The sequence below is a fragment of the Lepisma saccharinum genome, chromosome 8 (assembly GCF_977018435.1).
Source record: "Lepisma saccharinum chromosome 8, izLepSacc3.1, whole genome shotgun sequence".
Lineage (NCBI taxonomy): Eukaryota > Metazoa > Arthropoda > Insecta > Zygentoma > Lepismatidae > Lepisma > Lepisma saccharinum.
The window spans coordinates 39,458,025-39,481,641 of NC_139236.1; the positions used below are offsets into that span (position 1 = coordinate 39,458,025).

The 23,617-nt window shown below is 36.4% G+C and overlaps 2 protein-coding genes across 2 annotated transcripts; one reads left to right on the forward strand and one right to left on the reverse strand.

Moving 5' to 3' along the window:
- Positions 1–1,352: 1,352 nt before the first annotated feature.
- mRpL46 (mitochondrial ribosomal protein L46) lies at positions 1,353–2,660 on the reverse strand. Its single transcript, XM_083127421.1, has one exon. The coding sequence runs from the start codon at positions 2,433–2,435 to the stop codon at positions 1,566–1,568; it is 870 nt and encodes a 289-aa protein (XP_082983547.1). The 5' UTR covers positions 2,436–2,660; the 3' UTR covers positions 1,353–1,565.
- Positions 2,661–3,289: 629 nt separating this feature from the next.
- Blos4 (biogenesis of lysosome-related organelles complex 1 subunit 4) lies at positions 3,290–23,116 on the forward strand. The gene is made up of 4 exons (XM_083126533.1): positions 3,290–3,463; positions 8,966–9,037; positions 14,938–15,156; positions 22,803–23,116. The coding sequence occupies exons 1-4, from the start codon at positions 3,326–3,328 to the stop codon at positions 22,923–22,925; spliced, it is 552 nt and encodes a 183-aa protein (XP_082982659.1). The 5' UTR covers positions 3,290–3,325; the 3' UTR covers positions 22,926–23,116.
- The last annotated feature ends 501 nt before the right edge of the window (positions 23,117–23,617 follow it).

The following is a 23,617-nucleotide window of genomic DNA, read 5'->3' on the forward strand; positions in this document are numbered from 1 at the left end:
CCTCTCTCTCAAAACTGACTCCAGGCTAGTACATTCCAATTGATCTTGTGAAGATGTTTCAGCACCAACAATCCAGAGGTCCAGTTCAACCACCAAAACTGAAATAGTAAGTTTGCTTGAATATATTAGTCACCATTGCTATAGTATTAGTAGGCGAATGTGAGCATTTTGGATTGGTGCAGCCAAAGCAATGGCTCTTGAGGCTGTAGCCCTACCCAACCCGAAGTCCAAAATAGGAGTGTTCACATCAATTTCTTAATCAATAGATGTTATTATTTTATGTGACACAAAATTTGTTTCAGGGTGAAGATATTTGATTCCAAGGTATGGCCTGCAAAAGTAAATACAGTAGAACATCGTTTATCCGCAATGTCAGTTATCCGCACACTCAAAAAAAGCAAGATTCAACAAGTGTTTTCTCATTTTCTCATGTCTTTTGTTTTCTTGTACATTACGGTGTAGTGTATGTATAAAATAAACCTGTACTGTATGTGCTTTCCTTTGTTAAATAAACACATGTTTGATTATCCACAAAAATCGTTATCCGCATAACTCTCGGTCCCAATTAATGCGGATAAACGACATTCTAATGTAACCTCATATCTCTCGCTGCCTCCAGTGTTAACAGCTAACGTTCATAAACAATGCAAATTTTCCACTTTCTAGTGGAACAAATGGTCAAGGGTACGTAGTATTTCATAAATGTAGAAATGGCTCTCTCTCATGGATAGCAAAATCACACAATTAGGACCTGGGCCAAAATCAATTTACCTGTTGATAGTATATGAATATTCACAGGGGAAAAAATGCAAATAGGAAGAAAAAACGGTATGACTGAAGATGACCGGACGCCTCTCCGATTTTCTTCATATTTGGCATACTTACTAATTGCAGCCTGCTAATGGTGAATCTGAAGTTAAAATTTGTCGGAAACGTCTAGAAATTGCAAAATAATTTGAACCATTGACGCTAGCCCCACGAACCATTGACGTGGTTAGGTTAGTTTCGGTTAGGTTAGGCAAACATAGTTAAAATTTGGTGTCATGGTTGTATCAGGAATATACATATTTGCTTGTGAAACAAAAAATTTTGCGAAAATAGATGGTTTCCATTCTCAAAACTAACGCCTTATTTTAGCTTATTTTGCTATTTCTAGATGCTTCCGACAACGTTTAACTTCAGATTCGTGATAAGGAGACCTCAATTAGTGAGTATGCCAAATATGAAGAAAATCGGAGAGGGGTCCGGTCATCTTTAGTCGTTCCGAAAAAACATTATCCCCTATTTATAGTCCTGTACAGAGTACTTAATTATTATATATAATAATAAAAAAAATGCAAAAATTGAAGGTAAATAGAATTTTATTCTCAGCTACGAATGCATCCTATCTACAGATTGCATGTTTCCTTGTAGCAAATATCAGGTTTTGATCTATCTTAAAGAAAGTTACTACCGAGAAAGACATGTAAATACATTAGCATATAGGAAATGCATTATATGCGTTTGTACTTATTTCATAAAGAAGATTTGCTGAAGCATCTACTTATCTCGATAGATCTAAGTAATTAACATTCGTCTACCAAAAACTTCGAAACACTTTCACAATAAGCTGTAGGTAGCTTTTGTTGAAGTTCGTCACGTACCAACCAGCAGTAGTCATTAATGTAATCACCTGCTTCTAACTGTCCAGATACATGTTGGGCTTTGAAGAAAAAAATCTTTGCACCAACTGAACCTTCCGAACCATTTCTAACATTACTGGGATATTTATACTTATAAAAACCCCATGGAGCATTTCCATGGAACTTGGCATTCACATTAACACCACACGCTTCTTTTAAAACCCTTTCTGCCGTTTGTCTCAGTGTCTCGCCATCCTCTCTTACTCCTTGCGGAAGGACCCAATGATGATCACTGCCTAACTTTTGATTAACAACAAGCAATAAGTACCTATCTAACTTCCTCTCTAAGGATCTAACATCATTTTTCCGGTCTGCTTCAGTCACCCTGGAACTGAAGTTAAAATTTGAAAGTTCTTCTTGAACGGCATCTTCAAAATCTTGTGCGGTCTGTTGGCTTGACAGATCAAGATCTTCCTCTGTTGCAGATGCATTCTTTCGTCTCATATCATTCTCGTGTCGTACTTCATGATCTGACTTCATACTGTTTTCAAATTCTACCTTAGTTTGCATCTCTAAGTATCTTCTTTCAATTTCATTCGGTTCACGTGTAATAATTGGGTTTCTCTCCAAGCACACTGCACTTACTAAATCCCATTTCTCTTTTGTATTTGTACTGAATAAAACAACTGGGGCGCAGCCATGCATCTTATTAATAATGCGTTTTCGCATAAGGACACCACTTCTGTAAGTTTGTGCAAGTTCATTGTGAAATAACCTTGTACTTAATTTCCACGAAAACACAAACACACTCATTTCGCAGCAGTTCACTCAGAATTTCAAATCTCACACAAATGTCAACAAGGTTATTCGCCGATGACAAATCCCTAACAAACCAAAAAGAATAGACTTTAGTCTAAAATGTGCTTTTAGTGGTTTATCGATGGAATAGACAGAATGGATATTGTGTTGCGTCAAGTCAAAAAAGATAAATACAATATACGATGGGCTTGGCTAAGGGAAGATTGCAATGCGAGAAAACTGGAAGTCTCACTTATTGCACAACAATTGAGCAACCTTGTATTCTGACGTCACGGGAATAAGCTTTTAAATTTTAGGCTAGATGCCTACGTTGTCAGGTTAGGCTAGCTAGGTTTAGTTCTCTTAGCCTAAATAATAATTTTTCATTGTATTTATGCTAATGGAATCTAATCTAACAGGCCTAACCTAAACTCCTAGGAATTTTTCATTTGACGTCAGGACGAAACGTTGCTAAAGTGTTGTTCAATAAGTGATACCCAGAAAAACATGCATTTTCCATACCGCAAATTTTCCATGACAATTTTAATGTTATTGTCTTGTATCCTGCGTATTTTAAGGGTTCGTGTTTTACGTATGCCGGTGCAGAGGTTGTCAGCAGCTTCTTTGGCATCTTTTTAATTCTAGAAGCTTTCATTGCGGAAAAGAAAGCGAATATACAAAGTGAAGAACAATTTGCTAGTTAATATTTATGTATTTATTAAATTGTCCATGACTATTTTCTTTATATCTCATCCCCCTCTTCCGTCGTACATTCTATGTGTTTTTATCGAATAGATTGAATAGATTCTTTTAATATCGGTGCAGAGATTATCAGCTGCTTTTGAAGCTATCTTTGCGTAAAATGAAATTCATGAACATGGTGATGGACAATTTGCTGTGTACTTATGCATCTCGCTCGAGACAAGACAAGAGGAAAACAAAAGTATAGTCTGTCTGCAGTACTGCACAAGAATTTAGGAACGATGATTAATGAACTAACGAATGATTATTCATCGTATTTGAAATTAGATATATCTAAAGAAGTAAGTTTCCTTGTTTATATGTGAAAGGTAGGAATATTGGTAAGAATTTACAATATAGAGAGTATCTCCAATTTCGTTAATGTTTGGTATACAAACTAATTTTGGCGTCCGGTAACACTTTCAACGGTATGATTTTACAATACCGGACCCTTCTCCAATTTCGTCCATATTTCGCATACTCACTAATTCAGGGCGGTAAATATGCGATATCGTCCGAATGGATTTCTTCAAATTTACAGGAGAAACTACTTACTGAAATCAGTTTCTGTAGCATTGTCGAAGTTCTTCGAGGTATTTTCTTTCGCGGAAACTGAATACTTCACCATAGAATGCTACAGAACAAGAAATAATCACTTTTTATGTAAGGAACTTGCATTTTCTGTAAAGCGACAACATTATGCAAGTTGGGCATGAGTTTACAATACCGGACCACTCTCCAATTTCTATAAAATTTCGCCTACTTACTAATTTCGATGTCCTGATGACGTATCTGTAGTTCATATTTGGCGGTCACTTGTTAAAGCTGTACATTTACGTGTACAACTTGTAAAATAACCTTGCGATTTACCACGGTGATTGTCCATACACAGCAATTCGGAACCATCTTTCTTTTGCAATTAATTACCTAATGGTCTTCCTTTACGCACAACAATCTTGTTGACGACAGACGAGGAATGCCTACGAGGTTAGGTTAGGCCTGTTAGGTTAGGTTCCATTAGCATAAATACAAAGAAAAATTAATATTTTAGCTAAGAGAACTATACCTTATCTTGCCTGTTGATTTCTTCATGTTGGGAAAATGGCGTCTTCCGTGGAGCTATTGTTCTTATGGTAGGGTTACGTTACGTTAAGAAAACATAGTTTATTTCATTTTTTTCTCGATTTCCATACTTGATCGCCAATTATTACATGCAGATTCGTGATTAGGAGTTCACAATTAGTGAGTAGGCGAAATTTCATAGAAATTGGAGAGTGGTCCGGTATTGTAAACTCGTTCCTGCAGTTGTTTCCATTATGTACCTGCAGATGGCGCGAGAGTCAAAAGTCACACGTTCTCCCCAGTATTTCCAAACGTGCCTTTTTTTTACGAGATTGTTTTCATTTTTTTTAACTATGCTTACCTAACCTAACCTTGCCGGAAATGGTCCGTGGGGCTATCCGTCAATGGTTCATGGGGCTATCGTGAATAATTTTTGAGGCTATCCGTCAATGGTTTGTGGGGCTATCTGTCAATGGTTTGTGATGACATAATGAACACGAAAGTAGGTATTTTTCGGTTTAGAAGGTTGAAACACTGCATACCCACTCCAAATCGACAAAACACAAGCACGTAATATGAAAAATTGGAATTATTTTCGTGAGAAATTCATAATGACACCTTATACAATGTTCCGCAATGCAGAATAAGTAAGTAGCAATGTTAAAAAGGATGAAATAAATATATTGTAGGTGTTTTGACAACATGAAAGTAGTAATTTGGCCTTCTAATCACGAATCTGTTGTTAAAATTGTACATTATGCACAAGTAGCCCCACAAACCATTCACGGATAGCCCCACAAACCATTTCCTGTAAGGTTAGGTTAGGCAAGCTTAGCTAAAATTTTGTTCGTAAAACAATGCGATACAGCTCTAGAAAATATATATATATATTCCACTTACATCGGCTTTTTTTCCGATTTGCACACGTGACCCCCGCATTTTAACACCAGATTCGTGATTAGAAGGCCAAAATTAGTTAGTATACCAAATATTATCAAAATTGGAGATACTGTCTATATTGTAAATTCGCTTCGGAATATTGGCAGTTGTATCAACGACTGTTAGTACATATTTTATCCTATTCGGTGTTTAGATATTCATTTTATATTTGTAACTTTATTTTTCAAGTGTGTAGACAATAATTACTTAAATATACAAAGAATGGTCCATATAGTAGCAAAAAGAAAACAATATATTGAATGGGAACAAAATTAAAATGTAGGAACACTTGAGCACAGACGTACTGTCTGTGAATATCTGACTTGGGATAATACGACTTGAGCTGGTTAAGTTTATAGGTGCAGCCAGTTCGAGTTGGAGACTTCAAATCATTCACCTAGATATTGAATGTTGTTCACATTTTACGTAATATTTCAATCACTTAAGGTTATAGGCTCTTAAAAACACACCAAAATAGGCAACGTACATGAATTTATTTTATTCTCATTTGCATGCATATGCTCTTACTTTGTATGGTAATGGTTCCGATTGTTTAATGGTATTTTGAAAGTCTCTTAGGATAAAGACTAATTGTCGCAGAATTGTGGCAATCATTGTCACACTAAATTTGAACCTTCCTGAAAATAATTAGCACTCTTAGGATTTCCGGAAACAGGTATTTACGGTCGAAAAAACTTAAACATCACCTAACACAAGCATCTGCTTTCCCATGGACAAGGCAATCTCTGTTCATAGAGGAAAGAGGACGTATCGTAGATTAGTAGAAATGATTGTGGAAGTAAATTGGAAGATTTCTGAAACTAATTAGCACAGTTTGCTGTTCGAAAAAGTTAAATTTGTAGTCAAAAAGATGATGTAAGAGGTACCTTTCGCAAACATCCCCATTTCGCACTGATGACTCATTCCACAGAGTACTACCGTTATTCACTGGGGGGAGGGAGGGTGTCCTCATTTATTACACATGAGTCAAACACCTCAGTCAAGTGCCACATTTCATCTTCTGGCATCAAGTTAAATGCTTTCATTGTTAGGCTAAATGTAGTTATTTATGCTAAGATATTCAAACCTAACAAGGCTAACCTAACCAGGAAGGCATTCCACATTGCGTATGAAATACAATGCTTGACCGAGAAGGTGTTTGATTTATGTGCCATGAGTCATAACCGTAAGCAAGGGTGATTGATTTAACTTGAGAATTAAATCTTTATTTTTTTAAAAAAAAAACCACTGATTTAAATCACTTTTGGTCGAAGTACACCAATCTTGTAATCATTTAATGGTATTTATTAGGCTCTAAGAGGGTAATTCCATGTCAAATCAACCAGTGCATAAACCTTTGATGTCATGGATTTGGCTAAATTTTGGTTTCTTATCATCTGAAATATAGAAAATATATATATTTTTTTTCATGTTGCCGGTTTTTGAGTTATTGAAATTTGAAAATTGACAAAATTGACCAAAAACTGCTCACTGCTGAAACTTTAAATATAATTTGCAAGAGACCTGTTTCAACTGGCGCCTCCCCGATGGCGCAGTGGTAGCAACGTTGTCTTGTAATCTAGGGGTCCCGGGTTCGATACCTGGTGCAGTCACATAGTGGTTCGAATTCCACTTTAAACTGTAGGTCCAGTCCCAATAAGCCTTACTGTGCACAAAGTGGTCTTAAAACACCAACTCAATCAATCAAACCTGTTTCAACTACAGTGCTGCACTTTCATTTGATATACAACATGCTTGGTTTTTGCCGAAAAACAAATTTTGGAAGTTTTATTTTACAGTTTCAACAAAAAAAAACGAAATTTTCAAAAATATTTCACACATTGGTACACATCTACTGAAGGTTCAGTCCAAATTTCAAGGTGGTATCTCTTTGGTACTATCATGAGTTAGAGACAGTTAAGTGTGAGTCTTTCCTGCAGTGACGTGTTTTATTCCTGCTCTCCTATGCTGCTTTGTCCAACTGGATCAGTTTGATGTAGCTGTCAGTGTGTGTACATTTCAGTTAATTCTGTACTGTGAATTATTTGAATTTTGGTGCTGCGACATGTCCATTCCTGCAGTGACTTGTTTATTCCTGCTCTCCTATGCTTCTTCGTCCAACTGGATCAGTTGTGGTGTAGCTGTCAGAGTGTGTACATCTCGGTTAACTTCTGTGCTGTGAATTGTTTGAAACTTGCTTTATTAGTGTCTTCATTTTTTTAAAAAAAATCTTGATATGGATGGCAAGAAATGGTCCATTTACTGTTATAATCATTTGAAGAAAAAGGGACACTGGTATCGTAAAGATCTGAGGAATGTGGCAGCTTGGATGATTTCTTTAAATTTCGGAATTGAAGAAAGCATGTAAATTTGTACTTCCTGTAGACAGCAGTTGGGGAAGGAAAAGCAGGCTATCGTTCCAGAAAAAATCTTCAGGGCCAGATGATAATGCTGGTCCTAGTTGCAGTAACCAAGATTCAGAATATACTGATGTTGATACAGAGTTCAGTTACTTGAATGCCTCTTTGATCCCTCTTGGTGAGTCTCCAGTGAGTAAGAAGAAACTGAAGAGTTATAAAAAGTTATTGCAGAGATAAGATAAAGAAAATAAGAAATACTTAACACCCAATCCCTTTCTAATGCAGAAGGTGATAGCCTAAAGATGAAGAAGAATGCCACTGTAGCAATTCAGAATCAGAAATCTTTGAGCAACTTAAAGAGAGATTTAAAACTGCAAATAAAAGTGAAATGTTCATGATTTTGTCTATTTTGCCCAAAAGTTGGCCATGTGGAAAAAATGAAAAGGAGTTTGGTGTTAGTAATTACTCGTACATGGCAAGGAAAGCAAAAAAGCTCGTCGAAGAGAAGGGAATTTGTCCTCACCTCCTCCCTGGCAAATACAGTGAAGCGTATTGCTTTCAAATTAATGTAATTAGAGGGAAGGGACATTGAAAGTTTGGAGCTGGACAGGTAAAAGTGCAATCTTCAGGAAAAATCTCCCTAATAGCATGCTTTTTCGCACAGCAGCTTGTGTCCATGTCGGTAAAACACCAGCTTCGTAAGCTGAAATCCTAGGTTCGATTCCCCGTGTGATCAAAGTTTTTTTTTTCATTTTCTGCCAAACGGGTGCCACAAAAAGTATTTCACCAAGTCACAGCTTTATACTTTGTTGTTGTTCTTGTGACAAGGAGAAAATAATTATTGAAAGGACTATGCGTGTGGCATAATTTTGATTTGGAACGTATTTTTTCTTTATTGCGTTGTTACTGAAAAAAACAAACATGTATGGAACTGTATTTAAGAAATATTATGTATGGGATGACCACGGTTGGAGTTTAAGTACTGTAAAAAGGGAAATTACATATCAGTGATTCTTTAACAGGGGAGGGGTGGCTATGATTCATAAAAATCAGAAGGCTACCACATGGCTTTTACCTTGACAACCCAGGAAAGCCACTGTTACCTGGCTTTCTAGAACAGAACACATACCCATAAAATCATTACTTTGTTAAAAAACAAGTTTATGAGCCGATATCCATAGCAGAGTGGTTAGGACACTGGTTATGACAGCAGTGGTCCTGGGTTCGAATCTCAGTCTGGGCATGAGTGTTCTTTGTGAGTGTTCCTTCATCAATTTCGTCATATCTTTACTCATCATAATTTTCACTAATAGTAAAAAAGAATGAAATAAAATAAACCAAAGCAACCAAGTTTGTGGAAAAAACTAGAAAAAGTACCATCATATCTGGCTGGGTCACATCTTGTACACAGAGTTTTAAATCCTAAATTCCATTTTCTTTCAGATTAACAGTCTTGAGGAAACGATAGAAGACATGTTAACAAGATTAGAAGAATTTGAAGGTTTAGTGGATATGGTAAGTACACTCTTTCTTTTTCATTCTTTCTTTCTCCGCCCCTGTGTTTGCATGGTAGAAGATAACCCCACATCCACTTCATTGCAGATCATCCATGGGTGTCCACCCACTACCTAGATAAATATAAGAATCCATATTTTACATGTTTGGAATATCATTTCCTTATTTTACGTTTGGAATATCAATTCCATATTTTACATCTTTGGAATATCAATTCCATATTTTACATGCTTGGAATATCAATTCCTGTTTGAAATTTACAGCCCTTCAAAATGTTCACCATATTTTTTTTTCTTAACAAAATGGCATCATTTTAACTTGTATTTTTCATGAGGAATTATTATCATAACATTTTGTAATTCACTAAGCCACGCGTCAAGCTAACTTTTCAGCAGGTTTTATGTATCAATCCACGCGAGAACTGAGCTCAGAATCTTCTGTGCCAGTCTTGCCTCAACTGCCGAGCTGTTTACATCGCAGACACTTAGAAAATCCACAGTGTTGCCACCTTCACAACACATCAAAACCCGCACGTGCATGTCAAGCAGAATGTATTTTTGCCTCTTTTTGTCTACTGAATTGCCGGACCCTGTGGCCGAGTGGTTAGCACATCGCGCTGCGATGCCAAGGGTCCCAGGTTCGAATCCTGCTCGGGCTTGGTTGTTTGTGAATGTCCATTCATCAATTTCATCACTCATCCCCATCTTCGCAAAGTAGCCAAGAGGCACAAAATGTGAAGTAAAATAAACTAAATCAATCAATCAATTGTTTACCGAATCATACAATTTTTAAAGTACTTTCTCTGACTAAAAAAAAGTTCCTGGAGAAATTGAATTGAGTAGAGTTCTGGATGGGACCACTTTCGCTCATTCAAACTCGTTTGTCTCTCCGACGCTCGAGCATACCGCTATCATAGTGGAATGATTGGCCCATCCCGCATTTCAGAGCCTAATAAGCAACACTGTCAATCTAATGCCCATACATGGAAGGAAACTACTCTATGCAATTACAATTCTATACTCAAATACGAACCATGCATTTGTGGATACACATGATGAACAGACCTGACTAAGCAATTAAAAAATTAAAAATATTGTATCACAGTGCAAGTACGTGTACATAATTTTTCAGAAAAAAACACCAAAAGAAAACAGTAAAAAAGTGTTGTTTTTGTTTCAGAAAATGTAAATTATTTCTTTAGTTACTTGTGAGGTTCTACAATTGTCAATTTTTTTTGTAAAACTTGTAAAGAAAAGGCTTAACAGAGCTTATAATACTAAAAATAATGAATGTAAAAATAATATATATCCAAGAAACAAAGAAGAATAAGTATCAGAAATTTTTAGATAAAACGTTTGCATTGATTGATGCAATATAGTTGAACATAGTTATTTTGAAATGTGGTAATACGTAGCACTTTGGTTATCAGTCATTTCCTTATGTGGAGGTAACCATACTAGCACATATTAGTTTCACCTGTGACTATCAATTGGTACAATAAATTTTTGCATGTTTAAAGCATTACATTTTATTGAAATTCATTAATTGTGGCATAATTAAATCGGAACACTCTTTAAATTATTTTTTAATTTCTCATCGTAATGGGTTGCTTGCCTATGCAGGATAAATGTTATTTATGTCTGGTTAGGAGCTCTATACCCATGCAAGTCATGCACCTTCACAGTCTACCACAATTTGTTTTTTTTCTTTTTTTTCTTCTTCTTTCCTTTTTTTAAGGGTGTGGGGTTCTCAAGTAAATACAGTGTATATGTATACTTCCATATTTTGATCATTTTGACATTTTCAAACCTTTATATAGACTATAGTTTTGAGCTTTGTGCACAAAACTTGCAGGATCATTATGTACTTGCATTATAATTTAACAATAAAATTATCAAAATATGGTACACTATTTAGGAGCAGCATTTTTCCCTACCTGAATGCCTACCCTACCACTCCACCACAGAGGTACTCACTTGCTTTATTGAGTGTGTCAAAGGAAGTATGTAGGTAGTTATTTGTGGAGATGGGGGGGGGGGTTCAAAATGCCAAAGTACAAGGCAGCCAGAAGTGTATAAATTAAAAATGGATTGCTGCAGAAGCTTGATTTTTGTTATTTAGTGTTGCTTTTCTCTACGTTTGACTAATCGCAACAATGAGGATGACTGATAATGAAATTGATGAAGTGACACCCACCAAGAACACCCATGCCTAAGCTGGGATTCAAACTCGGGATCCCAGGCATCGGCAATTAGGGGGCATGGGGAGAGGGACAGTTGCCCCCACTTTTTGCCACTTTTGGCCCCACACTATGGCCTCTTAATGCTATGCTTTGTCTACCAAGAAAAGCAAACTTTAATTCCCCCCAGTTTTAGCACTACCTGTATCATAGCTGTGTTATACTAACCACTCCACCACAGAGGTTGGCACTGACGAAACAGTAATTTTCTGTCAAGTTTGTATGAAGTAGCCAGGTTAACTGTTAAATTGCTTTAAAATATATACCATATATTTCTGAATCCAAGATGAGTTTTTTTTGCCGCAATTTCGTGCCCAGAACTATGGGGTTGTCTTGCCTTCGCGGCATATGATGTAGAGAGTTTTTCTTTTCTTTACTGAACAGAACCACGAGCTTCCATTAAGCCCTAACTCTACCCTCTGCCACACCTACCGCTTTAACCTTGAACGTTCGCGTTCGCTTTGAGCATTGTTGTGCGATAGCACATAGTGAGTGTTGTGGCAAACATTTTTTTTATCGATTGTTGTGAGACGTTGTAGATAATAAGGTAACCATTTGTAAGTTTTGAAAATAGTTTTTTTCTGTAATCCCTTGTTGAAAAATGTGGAGGTTGTCTTGGATTCGGAGTCGTCTTGCATTCAGAGGTATATGGTATTTCTTTCCCATATGGAAAATACTATGTGTACATATATTGTTTTATATACCCATACACCCATATGTCTTCTGGATATTTGTGTCGAAATTCTGGATGTCCATGGGATATCCAGGAATGTCCAGTACACATCCACAGGCTATCCAGGAAGGATGTGTTTTGGACATTCTGTGGATCATTTTTGAACATGTTTTGGACATTCTAAGGATGATTTTTGGACATGTTTTGGACATGAGTTCACCTGAGCAGGACATTATCTGGATGTTTTTATTTTTTTGTGGATAAGGATATATTCTGGACTAAAATTTACCACATCTGGACATCATGCTGATATTTTTTCGCACATACTTTGGATACGAAAAGAACATTCCTAGACTAGATTCACACATTTCAAAGACCTCATGTGCACATTTGTAACAAGTACTCCACTCTCTGCCATTCACTAACTGTCTCTCACACACCCAGACTGATGCACTCGAATTCAAACACACATATCTACACATCCGAAAATGCTTTGTATTCACATGCATATCAATGATAAGCAGAGTATGGAGAGCTCATTCTTCACTACAGCGGGTAAGTAAGTTAACTTCCTCAATGCAGACTGGCATCTGGCATTGTGTTCAAGGCACAAAGAATGCCTCTTGGCAGAGAAAGTTCCCCTGACCTGGTGTGCATGCGTGACTTGCTGAAAAGACAATGGGCCTACGGATGACACAATTCCTTTGGGAGATATTTTTAAGTTATGATTTAGTACTGCATCACAGAATTTGAGTCCTAACATAATGAACTTGATACTAGATACTGTGAATGAATATTTGCATGAAAATTAAAACTTTTATGTAACTTTTTAATAACACGTGGACATAATGCCACATATCCCATAAATATCCAGGACAGGATATCGATCCCCAGGACATCCAAAATGTGAGATTCTCTGGATGTCCCTTGGAGATTTGTGCTGTGTGGGTAATGGCCTTGTTCAAAATTCTCAGCTGCATACACAATTTCTGACGTGTTTGATACCCGGTGCAGGCACATAATGGTTTGGATCCCACTTTAGACTGTAGGTCCAGTTCCGATTACCCTTTTTGTGCACAAAGAGTGGACTTAAAACAACAACGCAGCTCAGGTCAGTAATTTCCAACTCCTCTCAAAATGTTTTTTCTATCTCTCACATTGTTCAGAAACATGGATAAATGGTGAACAATGCATACTGTGATGAGCCGTCATCTTACGTAAACTCAGTTCCGAATTCAATAATGCTAAATTATGTGAATAACGTAAGTTTAGTGGCCTTAGAGAATTACACTAAGCAGCGCTTGAAGTGGAACATGTTACGTGGAGAGATATTTAGTCGAGCATTGGGGGTGGCTGGAGGGATGCTCCAGTAGTTTAACATGGTGACAATGAGATAGCTGTGGGGATGCCATCCACCTGCACCCCCTCCCCCCCTCACTTCGAGCATTGACACTAAGTCATATACTCATGCAAAAATATGCAAGTGCTTTAAACTGTTTGATTTGTTGTTTTAAATCCACTTTATATACAGAAGGCTAATCGGGACTGGACCTATAGTTTAAAATGGGATTGGAATCACTGTGCCATGTGCCTCCAGCAGGTATTGAACCCTTGATTACAAGATACAAGTGCTTTAAATTAACCAGGTTGTGTTATCCTAGCTTCCCTGCAACTGAGGATTTGTTCAAACTATTGTCAATTGTTTGTGAAACATTTTGTGCGAAATTAGTACAATGGTAACACAATTTAATTTCTTCAGAGAAATTTTAATTCGAACATTGTTCAAAATATTTTTTTCTTAAAATGACACAAATTGTTTCTCATCACTTATGCAAGTTATGTTTGTGAGTCACTTTAACTGACAATTCCTCGAAAATATGAATTTCAATCAAGATAGTATTAATAGTTTGTGAATCATTAGCGTGCTTTTACATATAAACTGTAATGTTAGCACAGTATAACTGTAAACCGCAAAAATAAAATTGAAATAAATTCATGTTCAATGCCTGTTTTATGTCCTTTTTTCATTTAGAGTGTCTATTTTGGTGCCTTTTCTTACTTTATTATTTCAATCATTTCTATTTGCCTGCTTGTTTGAGAGGTTTTTAGTGCCTATAAATCTGCACCCTAATTATAAACTGGGGTGTAAGGGGTACCTTCCACGTAGGTGCCCAAAAGTCAACCTCACTTTCACGTAGTGCACCCTGGACTAAAGACTAACGAGGCTCTGGCGACTGGCACTATGGCCAGTATAATTTTGTGTGTATTGTCCTGTTTTTTGTCCTTGTGTGTGCTGAGTGCCTGTTTACAGCCTCAGCTTTTAACATAAGTCAGAACATTTTAAGATTTTTAATTATGAAACGTTAGAGTTGTCATTTGTAATGGTAAGGGGCTGGCCCCCGAATAATGTGACGGGAGCAAAATAGCCTAAGTGCTGACGCTCCCACAATTTTAAAATCAAATTCAAATCCTAATTATAAACTAACAAATAAAATGTGATCTACCGTTATCATAAGGATAATATAAGTTATGCATGACTTACACTTGATGTTCAGCCTACATTCGAGTGGAGTGTTTCACCGCTTTCAGAAGGACATAATACCTTATGTGGTTCACTTAAAATCTGTACCCATGTTGAATAATGTATTATGTTGTGAGTATGTTGAAAAATAGCTGAACAATTGCTGTATCTGTTCCAATAAAAAAATCCATTGCAGTTGTGTTTCTTTCTATAGATGTCCTCAGGGTAACTTACTTTCTAGACGGGCCTCGTATTATGTCTATTTTAGTAAGAATAATTATCAATTTTCAAACCATAGTTGCTCTGTACATTGAAAAGTCAACCCTCAATTAAGAATTTTAACACTTTGATTAGTTCCAACCCCTGTTTACAGAATTTTTTTAAACTATATTCATTGGTTTTTTTGTAAGATCAAGCATACATTATTAAAGTATAAGATGGATTGCTGTAACTATTACTGCTTTCAGGTTCGCAGTGATGGCACACAGTGCTTGGAAGGAACGACACCAATGGTATATTCTTGTCACAAGGAACTTCAGAACTTATTTGACAGGATTGATCACCTTGAATCATTTGTGGGAAGAGTGAAGCATGATTTGGATGTTGTAGAACACCATTTAGATGCTGCTGAGGCAGATGTTGGATCAGAGAGCGGCCTGAAGAACATACTGAAGCCTCTGTTTTTTGTAAGTTTATTTCATTTCACTAAACACGTGATGAAATATGCCCATTTTCTCCATCCTTATGGGCAGTATTTTAGTCTTTCAGCAGACACATATATATAACTATACTTTGGGAGGTGTCCAAACTAGGGATGGCAAAAAAAAAAAAAAAATCTAGTGTCCAAATTCGGAAAATTTACTATCTGGATTTCATAGGCAATCCAGATTTCAGAAGTCTGGATTTGGAATCGACCCATCCTGGATCACACTTATTTTACAAATCTGTGGTCAGTGGGTGCCATTAAAATGACACCCTGTATAATCTGTTAATTATTATGAATATTCACTTTCACAACATTTTGTAGGAAATTTTGTTCTACACCAGGGCGTGAAATTTCAAGTTTGAAGTCAGTCGCCAGACAAAAATCGTTGGTCGCCACTATTTTATATTGATAAGTAATAAAAATATGAGCAAGTATTAAAAAGAATTAATGTTTGTGTAGTGCTGTCGTTCTGCACTGAAGTACCACTTATGAATCGCAGCTGCTGGGTCAAACTCTGACAGGGGGGGTGGGGGGTCCATTTACAGAAACTCGGAGCAAATCATCCAGTGTCTCAATCTTCAGAGAGTTCCTGTAATTAAGTAGTCTTGAGTCTGTTGTGACAGCTGAAACCTCTCTCACATGAAACTGTGCTCACTGGTAGAACAGCACAAAATGTCAAAATCTAGAGCAAATTGGGGAATCTTGTTGAACACTCCTCACTGTGAATTTTCTCCAGCATCTGATTCAAAGTCAGAGAAGGAAACAGAAGTTTGTATTCTGTCCACTCTGCTAACAGAACATCCATTTTCTCATTATGAAGGCTCGGGTTCAAGTACATGTAGAGCTTCTTTAATTCTTCTATCCCAAACTGAAGAATATTTTCTTTTGGAGACGGACCCAAAGTGTCGAAAACATGCAGAGATGCAATCACATCTGTTGATATAGATTGCAATCTTTCTATAATGTACACTTTCACATTGTTAATTAAGTTTCCTCTAACAGTCTGAAACTCTTGCTCTCCATTTTGAATGTTTGTGAGCTGCACATCCCTGATCTTCCCTGAAATGGATACATGATCCAAGAAATCTTGTTTGCTTGGTCCAACATTAGATTGTAGGTCATCCAGTGTTCAATTCTTATTTTCAGAGATGCAATCAAAAGATTCTTATTTTATAGTGCCACACTTAAAGGGTTCAATTTCCTGTAGAAATCGAAAAGGAAGTACAGAAGCTTAACAAATTTAAATTGCTTCAAACTTTTCAGCAAACCCTTAGCTTTAGCGCCATCGTCTTTTCCATGGGCCACCTATTCAAGCTTTCATGATTGCAAGAGAGCTCTTACAGCACTTCTTGCTGGCTAGCCACCTAATAGTGTGGATATCACTCAGTTTGAGAATTTCTTCTATAACTTCTGCCGTTTCTCTCAAGAGGTGAAGTCTTTTAGAAGAGCCATGATAACACTGAAAAATATTCCTAATCACGGAATCAAATGCTCTAAGATATTCAACTTCACGACACGCATCCAGCACAGCTAACTGCAAACGGTGTGCAAGGCAGTGAATATTTATAATTTTATTACAAATAGCTTTATTTTGCACAGATTTGTGCCCGACCATATTTGCTGCAGTACCCAAGCCTAAAATGTAACACTTGTTTCTGTATTTATTTGAACCTATTGCCTTATCTAAATAATCAGTTATGGCTGTGAAGTAGCCAGCAGAAGTAGAGTTTGGAAGCTCTATTACTCCTAAAATGTCCTCCTTGATGTGACCAATCATTTGCATCCACGTATCGAACATACACATCCATCAATCAGAAGGCTGATGTATGTATTTCTCTGGAACCACTTCACTCACAGGCAACTACCACCGAACCAAAAAAAAAATTAGGTAAACAGAAAGAATTTACTACCACGTCAACCAACCTTCACGAGTGCATTTATCGCATTCTTTTGTCAACAAAGACTGGACACTGGCACGTGCGAGAGCAGTTCACAACTGTGAAAACAGGGTTTTTCCGTGCACAAGCAAGGAGTCTCGGTTGGGCCACGGTCTGCTCCACTCTACCCCTCCCCTCCCCACCTCAAGTCCGAGTGGAGGAAAAGCAAAGCAGGGAAAATGGGTTGGGGTTGCATGTGCATGCAAAGTGGTAGCATCCCAACAGTTGCAGAACTGTTGTGCCGATTAGATGGTGTCTGCATTGAGTGGACGCGGGGTTTTCAATCGGCTCGCTTTCGAAAACCATGTACGAACGTTGGATGGAGATGTTCGGTCGTGTTTGACACATATTTGAAACAACAAAATTTTAGTCGCCAGCCCCAAACTTTTGGTCGCCATTGGCGACCTAGCGACCGGAAATTTCGCGCCCTGTTCTACACACACAAGAACACGTGAAAATTTGAAGAGTAAAATGTAAAATTACAATCAGCATCAAATGTTTTGGGTGCTACAATCAGGTGCATCTAGCCTTCAGGCTAAGGTAACAGAGGTACTATATTTCATCATAACAGATCTTCACAATATAAAAACAACAGAAAAAAAATCATAAACCATACATAATTTTTCATTTTCTGGCGGATTTATAGTATCATAGAAAATGCTGCTTTTTTGCTTGCATTTATAAGAACACAGCATCTGGAGAAATTTTTGTTCCATATAGGAATTCTATACCAACAAAACTAAGATCTATAAAATAATAGACAATAACCTCATCTTCATCAACCTTTCCTATAATTATGATCATATTGTCAATGTACTTTAGTTATCAATTAGATATCTGGACTGCAAGTTTTACTTTGATATTCTTTCTAATATCTAGTATTATAATAGTAAAAATTTATTACAGAAATTTGAAGGAACCATAATTTTGCACAAGACTGAGAATCACAAGAATGATAGAAAAAGTTTCTAAACTTAATCTTTTTGAGACTGGAATACAAGAACCGAATCCAGAACTGGAAGTGAACTGCTTGTTCATTTTGCAACTTTTTCTCTTACAGACTCCAAAATGCATGTAAATTCCAGACAATCTGCAAAATTCCCTGACATTTCCCCGTTTTCAAGACACGTAGCAACCCTGCTTACAAATTAAAGTAAAGCCAGAATAAAACTCAATATCTACTGTGGATGTTGACATGCTGACCTGAGCGTGTGAAAAAATCGATTATCATCTTGGCATTCTCAATGTGACAAAATGAACACACACAGAAATGTACTGATACAAGACATAAAACTCTTAGAGTTTATCCATTGTCATTGCCACCAGACCAGTTAATTTATATCGCCACTAGTTTCTGATATATTAATAATTAAAATGTGTCCGACACTTTGTGTACACCCTGTATAATGCTATCTATATTTTTCATAATACATAGTCATGCCCCCATGCTCCTCCTGTCTTGCCGATTTTTCCTTCTGCTTACATCCAATGTTTTCCTGCTCTCATGCCACACTCACAAAAAACATTCAGATTACATCTGATTGCTGTACCAATTTTTTGTTAAGCCATACTAATTATCGTTATCCAAAAAGGAAACATGTATGTATGCTGATAAGCGTAACACAATCAGTTCATAGAAGTATTGTTAATCTTCTATATAGGCTTCTGTATAATTTCGTTAAAAATATATTAGAACTAGCAAATAAGGTGAAACAGTTTTACAAAGCTCCACTACAAGAAATGCCATAAAATAACCGAACAGTGAAAATTTTAGAGATTGAAAGGCGTTGGGAGGTGGAATGGTTCCGTTGGGAAAATTATTTATCTGAAGGCAGGATTCATTATAATTTTGTACTAGTAACATTGTTTCTTATTGCCTTATTCTGTGATCTTGTGTATTTATTTTACTCCAAAACGTGCATTTTAGTCTTGCTTATATCTTTGTTTAAAATCCACTTTATGCACAGACCGTGGGACTGCGCCTATACAGTTAAAAATCTGAGCATCAAACTTACAACCCCGTAATTATAAAGGTGACAGAGTTAACCCCTTCAGCATCGGAGATTAACTAATTTTTATTTCAAGGGAGAGCTGTTATGTGTGCACCCCCCCCCTCCCCTGTAGGCTAATTTGGCGGTGCCCATTATAAAAAATTATTGAGGCCACTATAACGTTTATAAGATGTAGTAGCATTAGAGGGGGGATAGCCCGTTGTCAACAGTACTTGCCCAAAATAGGCAAGAAAAAATGTTAGTGATGTGAACTTAGCAGTTTTAAGGTGACTACCTCTAGTTTCTCTGCAGTTTTTTTTTTTCTATTTTTACTTGCTTTGTTATTGTATATATCAGAGATCTCTTGATTTTTTCTTCAGAATAATACATGTACTAATTTAAACCCAATGGCCTTACTGCTCCTGAATGCACAACACCATAAAGCAACTGCCAAAATCCAAGTATTTACCATTTCAGGTTAAACTTGCTTTTGGTCTATGCTTGTTCAAGATGATGTTCACATTTAATCGATAAATTATGTGAACTTTAAGGACTCCCAGTGAGGGATAGTTAACAGTCTTGCCTTTTGTGCAAACAGTCCTAGGAAGACATTCCAACATATCGATGTTATACAGCACCTTGAGGATAACTTAAAGAAATCATAGTGGCCGCGGTGGCTCAGTCGGTAACGCGTCTGACTACCATGCTAAAGGTCCCGGGTTCGATCCCCGGCCGGTTCAAATCCGGGAACTTTTCTAACGATGGAAGCGGTCCCAGCGTCCACCCAGCGTCGAATAACATGGGTACCTGGGGGAAACCCTGGGGGGTAAAGGCGGTCAGGGGCGTGATGCTGATCACATCACCCCCACTCACGACCGGATCAAGAAAGTGTGGGGCGTTACCCCCACACCCCCTATACGCCTTCATGGCGTGGTGCTATGCACAGGGGAGCACTTTACCTTTACCTTTTTTTACCATAGTGATTCTCGTCGTCACCTTGTAATCAAGGAATCCTGGGTTCTCTACAACCAGTGGAGACACAAAGTGGTTTGGATCCCACTTTAAACTGTAGGTCCAGTTCCTATTAAAAACACCAACTCAATCAATCAATCATAGTGGATTCTCGGCTAGAAAGACACATAACAGCTATAATGTGTATCGAATCGAAATCCGGATTCCTCTGAAATACAGATTCTCCAGTTTTACTATCTGGATTCCTAGTTGAAACCCAACGTCTCATGCAGAGCCTCTCGATGGTGCAGTGGTAGCGTCATCGCCTTGTAATCAAGGAGTCCTGGGCTCAATACCTGGTGGAGGCACATAGTGGTTCGGATCCCACTTTAAACTGTATATCCAGTCCCGATTAGCTTTACTGTGAATAAAGTGAACTTAAAACACCAACTCAATCAATCAACCAATGTCTCATGTGTAGCAATAATAATAATAAAGTTTATAATTGAAGTGTTAATAATATTAAATTTTTAATAATTATTATTATTGTTATTGCACGGACAGGTAACAATATTATGTAAGAATAAAGATACAACAGCATTCATTTTAGCTTTTATAGTTAAAATCACTAAAATTTGTGATTGATTATTGATTATCCTACCAAAGAAATTAATGTCAATTGGTGTTAATGTATTATTTATTGATACCAAAAAGATTGTTAGGTCATTCCATCCCATAAAAATAACATTGTATCTAAAGATGTAAATTTGGCAGGTTTTTTTTCCTCGATCAATTTCACCACCTAACTTCATCGGGCATACCTACCTACTGTTATTGATTTTTTTTAAAATGTATAATATTTATTATGAACTGTGTTTTACCTTTACTTCTCAAAAAAACTCAAAATAAAAATTATATCAATAAGTTCATCTGCCTCCCTGTGAGATGTAACAATTAACTGTGTGGCAAGTGGAAACTATTTGCTTTTTGTCTGATTTTGAATTTTAAGCTGAGCCATGTATCATTATCGGAAAACATTTGCGCATTTTAAATTTTATAACGAAATTACTGCTAACATATATTTTTATGGAGTCCAAATATGTTGATTATCTCATAAGTGAATATTTAAAAGATTAAACTCTAGAGATCAGTATGACATAATGTGTACAGTGGGATGTACAAGTTTTGCTCAGCAAATCGTCCACAACTATTTTCATTAGATTTTCTTGTGCATCCTACGTGTGTTTAATGGTTAGGTTTTATGTATACTGGTGCAGAGGTTGTCACCAGCTTCTTTGGCCTTTTGTTAAATTTTTAAAGCTCTCATTGTGTAAAATGAAGAGAATCAATGGACAATTTGTTTGGTAATATTTATGCATCCCACTGTACAGTACCATGCTATTAAATGCGTACTTCAATTACACGTAATGACTTTTTGTTTTGTGTAGGGTTAGAGCAAAGGGAGAGACATGCTATAATGATTCTGAATGGTTCACTCCATGTAAAATGGTCCAGTAATGTTTTCTTTTTCAGAAATCTTAATTTTGTTGTATTGAAATTTCATATTTTTTTGAAATTTCAACAATTATTTATTAATTACATTTAATCCAAACTTGTTATTAATTAATAAATTAAAGTTTTAAGATCACATTTCATATCTTATCTTGGTTGGATTCATGGCTTTCTTAACCTGTATTTAAAATAATTAATAATAATAATAATGCTGGCCCCTGAGAAAAAGGGGACCACAATTACTTTTAGTTCCCTGCTACCCCGTGTATGAACTTTTGTGCTTTACAGGATAAATTAATTTCTAATGTGGTCTGAATTAGCAAATGAGTAACAACTTGTTTGAAATATGACCACAAGTATTTCATGTATCCCATTATTGCTATGAATCCTTTAATGAATTAATAGATTATATTGACAGTAAAATATTGGTTTTGTATTCTTTATACTTAAAATGGTTGTATTTTGAAGCTGTATTCAAGAAATATCAATTTCAAAAATTCCACTTTTTTTCCTGCATTTCTACCTGCCATATCTAAGTGATTCTGCAATTCAGAATTTTTACCACTTTTTATACCCCTATAGTAGTAAGAGCCTGAATATGATGTTATGCTCGAAAATTTTGGGAAAATGTTAATTTTGCAAATTGAGGACCGTGCAAAAGTATTTAAGCAGATTTCTAATCAAAGTGACATGTGGCACAGAGGTTTCATACCAAAGTCGCAAGCAATTTTGGATAGGATTTGATTTAGTTTTGTAGTCAAATTGTATCCTGTATTTTACCATTTTTTTTATCCCAAGTGTCTGGGTAACTATAGCTGAGATAATCCAATTTCCACCAACCACTGCAATTGAAACAAAACAAAAACTATTTCTTACTTTCCAGTATTTATTCACATTTGTGAACATTTGTAGCAAATGTAGTAATTAATAATGTATAAAATGAAAAATAAACTATACACTCTGTCTCAGGGGATCTCTGGAGCAAGCGAACAAAAGCAAGTAGAACTCGAGAGGGAAAACATGGCTGCAGCTACTAGCCCTTTGCAGCAGCATGCACTACTTTGCTCCGCCCACTCTCGTGCTGTCCTCCTTTACCATTATTCGTGGGCTTGCTCCACTGATTCCTGAGACAGATTGTCGTTCAAAGTGGTATAATATACTCATTGTTGGTAATTTCAATGCCAGTAAGAAAATTGTATTAGGTTTGGATTCTATTATACCTTTCTACTTTGCAGAAAAAGCAGGACCCAGCTGCTGGTAGCAGGAAGGTGAAATCTCCCACCTACGAAGCACCACCAATATTCAGCACATCTGAATTCTTCATAACCCAAGATGATTCAAAAAAGCAGGAAGAATGAACTTAAAGTTTGTTTTCATAGCTTGCCATATTGTATAGTGAATATATGTTACATTGTTATATGATTTTGATGTGTACATCAATTTGTGTTAATTTTGTTACCAGCGGCATTGTATGTATATTTTTGTATAGCTATTGATTTCCTTGTGGTATTCTTAGTAAACTAAGATTATTAAAACTTTATTTCTTGAAGTTGTGGTGCCTTCATTTTGTGCTAATCGTTAGGGGCACATTTTTGGTAAATAAAAAAAGCAAAATTTCGATACAAAAACAGTCAATTTTGGGTTCAAAAGCGGTAAATAATATGAAATTTCGCTGTTATAGCAGTGCAAAAGCAGCATATAAAATGACATTTTGGTTTTAAAAATGTGAATGTAATCTCAAATTTGATTTAAAAATTGCACCATTATACAAAATAAACATATGTATCCCTTCTAATAGCACAGTAAATCATTATACAGGAATAAATTTATTATTATGGAAAAGGTCCATTTTTGCTTCTCAAATGTTTGCAGCAGAATTAATCAATTTTCTGTGAATTGCATAACTCGCAGGAGATTTCAGAAAGTGTCACATTGGTATATAAACGGTAAATTTCGTGTTTAAGAGTGTATTTCGCATTTTGCATAGTGACAGAACTGGGTAGGAAAATACACCTCAGACCTTTCAGAATAACATATTAGAATGTGTTAT